Source organism: Nilaparvata lugens, chromosome 3 (genome assembly GCF_014356525.2).
Source record: "Nilaparvata lugens isolate BPH chromosome 3, ASM1435652v1, whole genome shotgun sequence".
Lineage (NCBI taxonomy): Eukaryota > Metazoa > Arthropoda > Insecta > Hemiptera > Delphacidae > Nilaparvata > Nilaparvata lugens.
The window spans coordinates 82,188,549-82,200,917 of record NC_052506.1 but is presented as its reverse complement, the minus strand read 5'-3'; the positions used below and the strand labels follow the sequence as shown (position 1 = coordinate 82,200,917).

The following is a 12,369-nucleotide window of genomic DNA, read 5'->3' as shown; positions in this document are numbered from 1 at the left end:
GAATGACATAGGGGAGCAAGGGGAGGAGATGACAGAGTACTACAACTGTTGGAGGGGGATTTCTGAATTGGCGGGGAAGGCCTGTCGATGGTACTGATCTATCATAGCGAGTTGAAGAACTAACTGTTAGTCACCCACTTTACCCCCCTCCACATCCACTCAAAACTGCTGGTCACCCATTTAGCGCAACATCAGATGAGTTCTCTGTCCTCTTCTCTGTGCCTTGCTGAAGATTTTAGACTTATGCAGTCTCTGGTGGTCAAAATATGAAACAGGTCTAGGGATTCTCATTCCTTGTTTACATTGGCAGATATAGAATGTATGAATAAAACACATAAAATGTGATTATTGAATACGAGACTCTATCTTAGTAAACCTTTTAGAATGTGTTAATGTATGCAATATTGTTGAAAGGAAGGAGGTAAAAGGTTAAAAGATAGTAATTAGACAAACGTTGTATGCGTCGTCTGCATATTTTACTGTACAGATCAAAACAAAATGCATAAAAATATAAACGTGATCGTTCATGATGTTTTATAATAATAAAATATCTTCTTTATACCTAATTTACATGCTCTCTGAATGAATTAAAATAAGCTTTTCTTGTTTTATGGGGTAAGCTATTAGGATAAGTTTTATTAATCAGGTTTGATTTCATGTGAGATAGTCCACTAATAAGTATTATTTCTCTATAGAATTCCAATTGCCTTTTAAAGAGAAAGTGACAAGTCCATACATGTTTTATGATTATTCATATGAAATATTGTAAATAATTCAATCCTTACATACAAGAAGTAGTATAATAGCCAATCACCAAAACAATAATTCTATGACCTGTTGTACCTACTGCTATGAAATGTTGCTGGTAGTTCATTTTGCCTATAGCTCAAAATTATTATATACTGTATATCATCATTACCATATAATTCATTCAAAGCTACATGTGGATTAGTAAATATGGTCCAACGAAAAACATTAAACAGGATAACCTGTTTTAGGTTAGGATGTCTGAAACAATGTATGGCAAGACATGATAGAACATCATGTAACTCCATGTAGAACCCTCCATGAACATTTTAGCAATATAGCTATGTCAATCAACAAGTATCCAAGCAATAAAAATAACAAAATTATTCACTCAATCCTTTCAATAGTAAAGCCTAAAGAAATCCACTTCACCCAGGAAATCAATGAATATTATTATTATATAAATTCAGTATTATAATATTCTTTATTGCAACTAATATTGCTTAATCTTCTCAGAACTTCAAGGTATTTTCATTTCCTTTCCAGTCCAATAATTTTTAAAATAAGTGCATTGCAAGTAAGGTATTTTTACATAATAATAGCCGCTCAGCCAATTTCCCCTTGATGACTACACATCTTCACCACGAGCGCGCTGTCGGCGTTTCTCCTGCTCAAGCTTCTGCTTGCTCCAGCTCCTGTTCCCCTATTCTGTGCAAAGTGCCCACACGTGGAAGCGCATATAAAATTTCTAGTGTTTTTTAATTATTTAATTTTTATTCAGATTTCTTTCTAGTTTTGTATCGGCGGGATAATAAATAATTGAAATCTGATATCTCGTTCTGCATTTTATCTTCATTTCATTTTGCAATAGAATTACAAACAACAGTTTTACAGTACTGCAAAAGAAAAGGCAAAGCATTCATCTCATAATGAATCCAGTATTGAGGGTAAGATTTATTATTTTAATTGGTTATTTTATTTATGGGTTTCAGCTCAATTGATTTATTTCGTATGTTAGCATTATGTTATAAATGTATTTGGCTCTCATAATGTCTTGAAAAAGTTGCACTTCAATACACTAGAGCACAGAGGAAAGAAGCACTGTATGCTTATTCCGTGACTAGAGACTCAATAATAATTTATAGCTTCATTATTTTTGGCCACAATTGAAAATTGTTGAACTTCTTCAGTGGATATTGCATAACCTACTTTCAATCACTGAATCGGCAGAAATAATGGTATAACAGGTTTTTATTAATACATCGATTTTTATAATATTATTTCATTGAGGTTAGGCGTTAGGAGTTTCATTTTAAATTGTCTTAATGTCCAGTAGCCCATTTTAGCATTTTATCATTTGTGCTTTTTCTAAAATTACTAAAGTATTTCAAAAAATATAAATTTTTTGCCATTTAAAAGCAAAAACCTAGCTTCTGTAACATTTTCTTTTAACTTTTAGATTATGCTCTTCTAATTTGATGAGCAAGACATTTTATAACTGGCCGAGTAACCAATCAGAAGAACTCCCAATTTTATGCTGTGCCTGCATTGGTCAATGTTCCTTGATTTCTAGTTTTTTTCAACATTGAAGTTGAATGGGCAATTTTGAAAACGTGAAGTCAAGTTTACTTGTATTCAAGTTTTCATAACCTCAAAAGTATATTTTATTATGATTATTCATAATTAATGAATATTATGAATTAAGTTTTATAACCTCAAAAAATATATTGAACTAAAAATTTATTTAATATCAAAGTTCTCTTCTTCATATCATACTTTCTTTCGCATCATAGTTTTTATTGATTGTTTTATACATTATCCACTTGCTCTTGCTCATAACTCAAACCCTGGACCCTGGTGATCCCCTATTCTACAGTTGTCTTCTATTTAACTAGTATCATCATTCTTTGCAGGTGAAGTCTGAGCCAAGAGACATGGATGAAGACGACATCAAAGAAGAGATTGACATTGACTACACCATGTCCTGGCTTGGCAAGCAGGAAGTTTTGGTTGACGAACAGGTAAAGTTTTGCTGAGGATGATGTCTACATGAACTCTAGGCTTGTGCGAGGGTAATGATAATGACAGATGAGTCAACTACAAACTCAGTTACTTACAGCTTTACTTGGTTCCCAAACCACTGTGAAGTGATTTTCAAACTCATAAATAGTATTTAGAGGAGTTCAGCTTCCAAAGTGGTCACCCTTACAAAGGGAGTATCAGACGAATGTAGCTTAACTTATCTTATAGATAGCTTATGAGAGCGACCACAAAGCCAAATTGCTTCTATATTTTGAATATAGTTCCCAAGTATCAGTTGAAATTTATCAATTCAAAAGATTATCTATTCCAGTCTCACTAATTTCCTAGATTTATCGCTTTATGAATCTAATAGTATTTGGAATTCGTCCAGTGCAATGAAATATGGCAGTGGATAACTTTTTTCAATACTGGAATCATTGATAAAATACAGCTCTGGAACATTACTAGTATTATCATTTATTCCACGTATTATAACTGATATGTTACAATCAAATATAGATTTTTCCCCAGTTGATACATTTCCAAAGTGAAGGACAGGACAGTGTTAGAAAAACGTTGTATTCTAGTTACTAAAAAGGTTGAGCTTAGTAGCAAGCTTTCAAAGTATGCCTTGTCATTTAGATGTATTAGCTTATAATTTAAGAATGCAGAAAAAAAAACAATTTTTTGTAAGTAGTTAGAATTTATTATGTTTGGAGTAAAAATTATTAACGCATCTCTCTGTTTGAGCACTTTGGATTCAAGACCACTGATTGCTCTAATGGATGTATCATAAAAAATCTGTAATTTATGGAAGAATCAGTTCTATGTTCAAACTGTGCATGTTGATATGATATTATCTTTTTGTATATTTCCAGGTCTCCTCCAACCCTGACAGTTTACTCACTGTAAAAGAGGAGGAAACGCACTCAACTGGAGAAGAATCTGTAAGAGAAGGAGATGATGAAGAAAACGAAAGGACAGTTAGCAAAGGTTAGTTGATTTCTAGGCAATGTTTTTACTGCATTTTGATAAAAAAGTAATTTTGATAGTTGAGAAGACAGTTCACGAAATTAATGGATATAAGTCTTAATGGGAAATGCCCCCTGTGGGTTGGGGGAGCTTTGAGTCGAACGTACTCAAGAATGTGCTGAAAACAGAATTCACCCACAGTATCCCTGCTTGTCGTAGGAGGCGACTAAAAGGGACCCCAAGGCAAATCCAGAAGTTGCCTTGCCTTCAAACCCACGGGATCTGCCCCATCATGGCAGTGTCGGAGGGACAAAAAGAAAAACCCAAGAGACCAGAGATGGGTGAAACTCATGGCACAAATGTGAGTCAAGAGGCTGAGTCGAGGGTGGCCAGGTGCCCTAGAGGCAATTTGGCGACCCCTCCTTCAGCGGAAGGACCTATAAGAAGGCTAGGAGTGGAACTCACGTAGGTCACGAGTTTGTGGGTGGGGAAGCCAAAACTCACCACTGCTCAAAGAAGGGCGGCCATTCAGGCAAAACTCCTTGGGAGAGGCTTTTTCCCCGGCAGAGTGTCGGAGGGGAAAAACCTAAGAGATCAGAGATAGGTGTAACTCCAGGCACAAAAATGTGGATCAAGAGGCTGAGTCGAGGGTGGCTGGGTGCCGGGCGCCCTAGAAGCAGTTTGGCGTCCCCTCTCTCAGCGGAAGGACCTACAAAAAGGCCAGGAGTGGAACTCACATAGGTCATGAGTTTGTGGGTGGAGAGACCAAATCTTACCACTGCTCAAAGAAGGGCAGCCATTTAGGCAAAACCTCTTGGGAGAGTTGAGATTTTTGACACTGCGAAGTTTCGGAGGGGCAAAAAGAAAAAACCAAGAGGCCAGAGATGGGTGAAACTCCGGGAACAAATGTGGGTCAAGAGGCTGAGTCAGGGGTGGCCGGGTGCCCTAGAGGCAACTTGGCCATCCCTTCCTCAGCTGAAGGACCTTCAAAGAAGACCAGGAGTGGAACTCATGTAGGTCACGAGGACTAATCAGTCTCAGACTAAGAGACTACCAAGCATATCACACTGGACTGCTACAAGCAAACCAGGTGATGAATGGGATGAATAGGGAAAAACTCCTGGCTCTTGTAAAGGACACAGGAATTGGTTTGTCCAACTAACATACTACTTGGGAACACAATAAGCTTCGGTTGACGTGTGGGGTTCTTTGAACCTTTGGATCATTGAATCCGTCCCTTCAAAAACAATAAACAATAATGGGAGATTATCAGCTCTGAAAGATACTGTGAGATCATAGAAAATTTGCAGAGAACTACTCAGAAGAAGAGCTGTTAGATAACGTGTGGAGCTAGAAAAGGATATAGCTCTATGTTTGCCTCATCACCGATAAGAATAGTAAACCAATGTTGAACAGGTGCTGACATCAAGAATCTCATCATAGACCATCCTATGCGATGCTCCAAACAACTTGCCACATCCAAATTACTATTTCTCCATATGGATGGAGAACGTTTTTCGAGTTGATGAGCAGTTGGAAAAGTATGGTTTGTGTGAGATTCCCGACATCTCTTGCGAAATAAAGCTGTTGCGTCGTCAATTATTCTTAACCGATTAACCTCTAATTGGTGATTTAGGAATCAGGCAATTAGGACTCGCCTGATTAGCCAAAACTGAAATTAGCAAATAAAATTGCTTGAGCTGTGACAGACTCGGTACTCTTATTTTATGATCTTGCCTCGTACTTTGCCTAGTCATCTCACAAAATGAAATATTATCTCCAAACAAATATAATAATCTTTCATCATCATCAAATCAGAGTAATATAACGTTGTATGTTATTGTGAAGGTTATGTGCTACACATATCCATATTGAATAAAAACGACTTGATTGATAATAGGACAACTTAATTTACAACTGTGATTTGTAAAAATCACTGATTTATTAAAATAAAATTGAGAAACTAATTTAATTCATTATAGATCATAACATTATAAATCTCCAGTGAACTGTTTACTTGAATGATAATGGTGTAAGAACAGAAGCTAGTATCTCAAAATCATTTGAATAAATGATCGGTTTTGTAAATATCAGATCGTTTGATTAAAAAAAATGTAAAATTGTATGTGCTGAAAATATTTGCTCAGCCTCAGTAGTTGTAGCAGTTGATTTTGACAAGTGAATGTTTTGATAAACATCTATTGATTGTGCTTTATGTCCTCTTGCATACCTCAAGGGTCAAGTTGATGTTGGTTTATGTTTCAGAGATAACCTTGGCCACCCCTTCCTCAGCTGAAGGACCAGGAGTGGAACTCACATAGGTCATGAGTTTGTGGGTGGAGAGACCAAATCTTACCACTGCTCAAAGAAGGGCAGCCATTTAGGCAAAACCTCTTGGGAGAGTTGAGACTTTTGACACTGCGAAGTTTCGGAGGGGCAAAAAGAAAAAACCAAGAGGCCAGAGATGGGTGAAACTCCGGGAACAAATGTGGGTCAAGAGGCTGAGTCAGGGGTGGCCGGGCGCCCTAGAGGCAACTTGGCCACCCCTTCCTCAGCTGAAGGACCTTCAAAGAAGACCAGGAGTGGAACTCACATAGGTCATGAGTTTGTGGGTGGAGAGACCAAATCTTACCACTGCTCAAAGAAGGGCAGCCATTTAGGCAAAACCTCTTGGGAGAGTTGAGACTTTTGACACTGCGAAGTTTCGGAGGGGCAAAAAGAAAAAACCAAGAGGCCAGAGATGGGTGAAACTCCGGGAACAAATGTGGGTCAAGAGGCTGAGTCAGGGGTGGCCGGGCGCCCTAGAGGCAACTTGGCCACCCCTTCCTCAGCTGAAGGACCTTCAAAGAAGACCAGGAGTGGAACTCACATAGGTCATGAGTTTGTGGGTGGAGAGACCAAACATTACCACTGCTCAAAGAAGGGCAGCCATTTAGGCAAAACCTCTTGGGAGAGTTGAGACTTTTGACCCTGCGAAGTTTCGGAGGGGCAAAAAGAAAAAACCAAGAGGCCAGAGATGGGTGAAACTCCGGGAACAAATGTGGGTCAAGAGGCTGAGTCAGGGGTGGCCGGGCGCACTAGAGGCAACTTGGCCACCCCTTCCTCAGCTGAAGGACCAGGAGTGGAACTCATGTAGGTCACGAGGACTAATCAGTCTCAGACTAAGAGATGGACTAAGGTGATGAATAGGGAAAAACTCCTGGCTCTTGTAAAGGACACAGGAATCGGTTTGCCTAACTAACATACTACTTGGGAACACAATAAGCTTCGGTTGACGTGTGGGGTTCTTTGAACCTTCAGATCCTTGAATCCGTCCCTTCAAAAACAATAAATAATAATGGGAGATTATCAGCTCTGAACGATACTGTGAGATCATAGAAAATTTGCAGAGAACTACTCAGAAGAAGAGCTGTTAGATAACGTGTGGAGCTAAAAAAGGATATAGCTCTATGTTTGCCTCATCACCGATAAGAATAGTAAACCAATGTTGAACAGGTGCTGACATCAAGAATCTCATCATAGACCATCCTATGCGATGCTCCAAACAACTTGCCACATCCAAATTACTATTTCTCCATATGGATGGAGAACGTTTTTCGAGTTGATGAGCAGTTGGAAAAGTATGGTTTGTGTGAGATTCCCGACATCTCTTGCGAAATAAAGCTGTTGCGTCGTCAATTATTCTTAACCGATTAACCTCTAATTGGTGATTTAGGAATCAGGCAATTAGGACTCGCCTGATTAGCCAAAACTGAAATTAGCAAATAAAATTGCTTGAGCTGTGACAGACTCGGTACTCTTATTTTATGATCTTGCCTCGTACTTTGCCTAGTCATCTCACAAAATGAAATATTATCTCCAAACAAATATAATAATCTTTCATCATCATCAAATCAGAGTAATATAACGTTGTATGTTATTGTGAAGGTTATGTGCTACACATATCCATATTGAATAAAAACGACTTGATTGATAATAGGACAACTTAATTTACAACTAGTGATTTGTAAAAATCACTGATTTATTAAAATAAAATTGAGAAACTAATTTAATTCATTATAGATCATAACATTATAAATCTCCAGTGAACTGTTTACTTGAATGATAATGGTGTAAGAACAGAAGCTAGTATCTCAAAATCATTTGAATAAATGATCGGTTTTGTAAATATCAGATCGTTTGATTAAAAAAAATGTAAAATTGTATGTGCTGAAAATATTTGCTCAGCCTCAGTAGTTGTAGCAGTTGATTTTGACAAGTGAATGTTTTGATAAACATCTATTGATTGTGCTTTATGTCCTCTTGCATACCTCAAGGGTCAAGTTGATGTTGGTTTATGTTTCAGAGATAACCTTGCCCACTGCTTATGTACTGCATAGTAATGCAAGAAGACAATACCAGAACCAGAGCTCAGATCACGAATTTGTGAGTAAGACAATAGCTTTCAAATTCTAGTGCATAAATATTCCAGAGAAACATATCATATTTATCTAAATACTTCCTTATTTTGGCGGTAAGGAAGCATGAATGATGTCTGAGCTTGGAACTTGTTCACTGAACAAGTACAATGGATGCAAAACCAGAAGAGATCTTACAGTTAGAAGCAAAAACAAACGTCATTCACCTAATATACTTTGATGTTATATATTTGATTTGTTCATGTTATTACTAATTCCAATAAATGTGTGAATCATACACAATTAATATCTATTGAAAAAACATAATACATAATAGCATGTAGGTTAATAGATATTACAAATCAAGATATCAGTTCTATAAATAAAAAAATGCCATTGAAAAAGATTAGTAACAAATAATTATTATGATACTTATTGTAAAGATATTTTTGAAATGTAAATATGATGATGATATCAAATGTCTGCAAAAATTTAGCAGTTAAAAGTAGATTGACGTCTGCAGTGTGCAATGTCACTTATTTTGTAAATTCATATGTAAAACTGGTAAAGAGGTTTTTACCAGAACCTCATGATTCTTTAAAGATTTGAAAGTTTTGAATGATTAGAACAGCATTCAAAAAAGTATCTATTCAATAACGACATACAAGATAAAATTTCTCAACGGTCTTGTTTGAGTGAATATCTTTTTTCAGAGAGTATTCAACTACTCAACCTAGAACTCAGAGTTTGCCTCCTGTATTTTGATATTATTTGTCAGTTTTTATCGTATCATAAGATGTTTTTAGCAAATAAATATAACATGTGCAAACGTTATGTTCAATTTTATTTAATCCAATACAATCAGAGTTTGCCTCCTGTATTTTGATATTATTTGTCAGTTTTTATCGTATCATAAGATGTTTTTAGCAAATAAATATAACATGTGCAAACGTTATGTTCAATTTTATTTAATCCAATACAACATACTAGACCTAATCAAGGGTTCACTAAATATTTATTCATCACATTTTGTACAAGTACTTGACATGAAGAAAACCATAAAAGCCTGATGCCTAAAGCTGTCCCATTTCCAATATATACTATACAGTCTGGCACAAATTGTAGGTTATGCCACTTTCATTTTCAAAAAACAATTCACACTCCTCAAAGCTCAGAAAAGCAAATTTTGAATCAAACAGATATATTATTGGGAATTCCATTCGTATTGCTAATTTTATTGACTATTTGCAAAACTATTTGAATACATAGAGATTGATGTATGGATACTTCTCAAACATAATCTATGCGATTCGCCACAAGTTAGCTCATGCATTGGATTCAACTACTGTACAAATGCAGTGTTTGTTTTCGAGAAAACAATGTGTTTGTTGACATTTTCCTGCACTGAAAATTAAATTTCAAATCAATTTCTTGGACTTTTTCAGGTGTCTCAATCAGCTGGTAGTTGTGGTGATTCCTCTGAAGAAGAAGGAGGAGGAAACGAAAACTGTGAATCACAAGATGGAAACAATGAAATACTGGTAGTAAAAACAAAACCTAATCGAAATCGAGATGTCATAGATCAGGGAGATAGAAATGCAACACTCAAAACGACAGTTACAGAGCCTCATCAGTGTTCAGTCTGTACAAAACACTTCTCTCGTAGTAGTTACTTGAATGTCCACATGCGAACTCACACCAAAGAGAAACCTTACCAGTGTACAGTCTGTACAAAACAATTCTCTCAGAGTAGTGACTTGAATGTCCACATGCGAACTCACACCAAAGAGAAACCTTACCAGTGTACAGTCTGTACAAAACGTTTCTCTCAATCTAGTACTTTGAATTTTCACATGAAAACTCACACCAAAGAGAAACCTTACCAGTGTACAGTCTGTACAAAAAGATTCTCTCGGTCTAATACTTTGAATGTTCACATGCGTACTCACACCAAAGAGAAACCTTACCAGTGTACAGTCTGTACAAAAAGCTTCTCTCAATACAGTAATTTGTATCACCACATGCGTACCCACTCCAAAGAGAAACCTTACCAGTGTACAATCTGTACAAAAAGTTTTTCTCGGTCTGATTATTTGATTGTCCACAAGCGTACTCACACGAAAGAGAAACCTTACCAGTGTACAGTCTGTACAAAACGTTTCTCTCAATCTAGTAATTTGAATTTTCACATTAAAACTCACACCAAAGAGAAACCTTACCAGTGTACAGTCTGTACAAAAAGCTTCTCTCAATCTAGTAATTTGAATTTTCACATTAAAACTCACACCAAAGAGAAACCTTACCAGTGTACAATCTGTACAAAAAGATTCTCTCGGTCTAATACTTTGAATGTTCACATGCGTACTCACACCAAAGAGAAACCTTAGCAGTGTACAGTCTGTACGAAAAGCTTCCCTCGGTCTCATCATTTGAATTACTCACACCAAAGGGAAGCCTTATAAGTGTACAGTCGGTACGAAGAGCTTTACTGTTTCTTGCAATTTGAATCTTTTTTTGTTGATACACAAGACAATTTGAAATCTTGCAGATATGAAGCACTCTCATCAGCCTGATTCCTTACCTGCCTAATAAGACTGTTTTGAGGTCGAAATGTTGAGAATTGCTGATACAAGAGAGTATTTCAAATGAGATGTCAAAAAATCTTACTTCAATCCTTTTGTCAACTATTACAATGGTTCGTTCACCCCCTTGTACCATGAAAAACATTTTCTCCCATGAGCAGCTTCATGTAGGTGGAGAGTAGAGATTTGAAGGTGGTAGGTGAGGGGGAATGCGCTGGATGGTCCCATTCAGAGCAATTGCTTTGTGGTGATGGCCATGTTGGTTTGGCAGGGTGAAAACCTGACTCCATGTAAGCATAACTATGACTTCAAAAATAAATGTCCTTCGGCCCTGAAATCCTTAGTACACTTATATTATGAACCTGCCTTGTAGAGCAATTTTTCCTAATATGAATATTATGTTGGAAAACATAATGTTCACTGCAAATGTGGAAATCCAATAGATGATTGACATGATGATACTCTTGTTTTTTTTATTTTGTATGAAAGACTAACGACGTGATTTGCTTATTCTTTCGATCTATGGACCTTTTTTATTATATTTCCTTGCTTTTTCCATTCTTATTCATTTAATATTATCCAATACAAAGAACCCCTTGAGATTTCAATCATAATTCTTTAGAAAATAATTCTAGTATTTTTATAATGCTGTATAGAATATATAACTTTTATATAAAAAAGGTCTTGAACATTGTTAATGTAGAATGATAATGAATCATATTAGTGGTTTATTTTAGTCACATCGTTTTTTGTACTAAAATCTTCTACAGTACTGCTATCTTAAGCCCGGTTGCATAAAGCCTGTTGAATTCTAATCATGATTAAATCCACAAGAACCAATGAGAGAATGCTATTTTCATAGTATGCATAGTATTTTAACGTAAGGCTGTCAATCTTCCATTGTTCATTTGTATAAACACTACCTCATGTCTTTTGAGTAACGCAACGTCTATTGAATAATCATATTATGCAACATTGACTTTCACCAATTTTAAAATACTGAATCTATTTTTTTCATTTATTTTAGTTTATATTTAGTAGTCAAACTAATGCTGTATGCAGCATTATGTATCTGATTTTCATAATTGTCGAAGTGTTCATGTTTATAAAAATAATGTTCAGTATGATTTTATTTCTGAAACAGTAAAAGCTATCTTTCTACCAAAGTGGCTTTAAAAGTATAAAGTATTAAATTTTAGGGTTAATAGTTGTGTTTATGTTCATCAAAATAATGTTCAGTATAATTGGTATTTCATGAACAGTAAAAGCTGGTTTTCTATCAAATCGACTTTAATTTCAAATCTAGTATTCCTGATCCTCCTCCATTTTTTATTGTTTCAAAGTTATTCACTATTATTTCCACTCCCAAAATGAGTATGATCATGATGATTTAATCAAGTTGACTTGAGGTTCAGTCAATCTGTTCAGAAAAGATCGACTAATTTTATTTTTCTTCAAAATGCTCCCAAACAACACTTTTTGGAGGCATCTTGACAATGGCGTAAAATATCAAACAATACTCTCCAACTTTATCTCCAATAAACGCTCTTAAGGTGAGCGTGCACTAGGTCGGTGGAGCGGCGCGGTGTGTAGGAGAGCGGAAAATGGAAGGTCCGTGCACTAAGAGCGCGGCGCGGCGCCGGTTTGGA

General features: G+C 36.2%; 1 protein-coding gene across 1 annotated transcript; it reads left to right on the top strand.

Annotated features, from left to right (window-relative positions):
- Positions 1 to 267: 267 nt before the first annotated feature.
- LOC111043357 (zinc finger protein 664-like) lies at positions 268 to 12,004 on the top strand. Its single transcript, XM_039424790.1, has 5 exons — positions 268 to 1,694; positions 2,661 to 2,768; positions 3,648 to 3,762; positions 8,087 to 8,166; positions 9,584 to 12,004. Exons 1-5 carry the CDS (start codon positions 1,677 to 1,679, stop codon positions 10,523 to 10,525), a joined length of 1,263 nt encoding a protein of 420 aa, XP_039280724.1. The 5' UTR covers positions 268 to 1,676; the 3' UTR covers positions 10,526 to 12,004.
- The last annotated feature ends 365 nt before the right edge of the window (positions 12,005 to 12,369 follow it).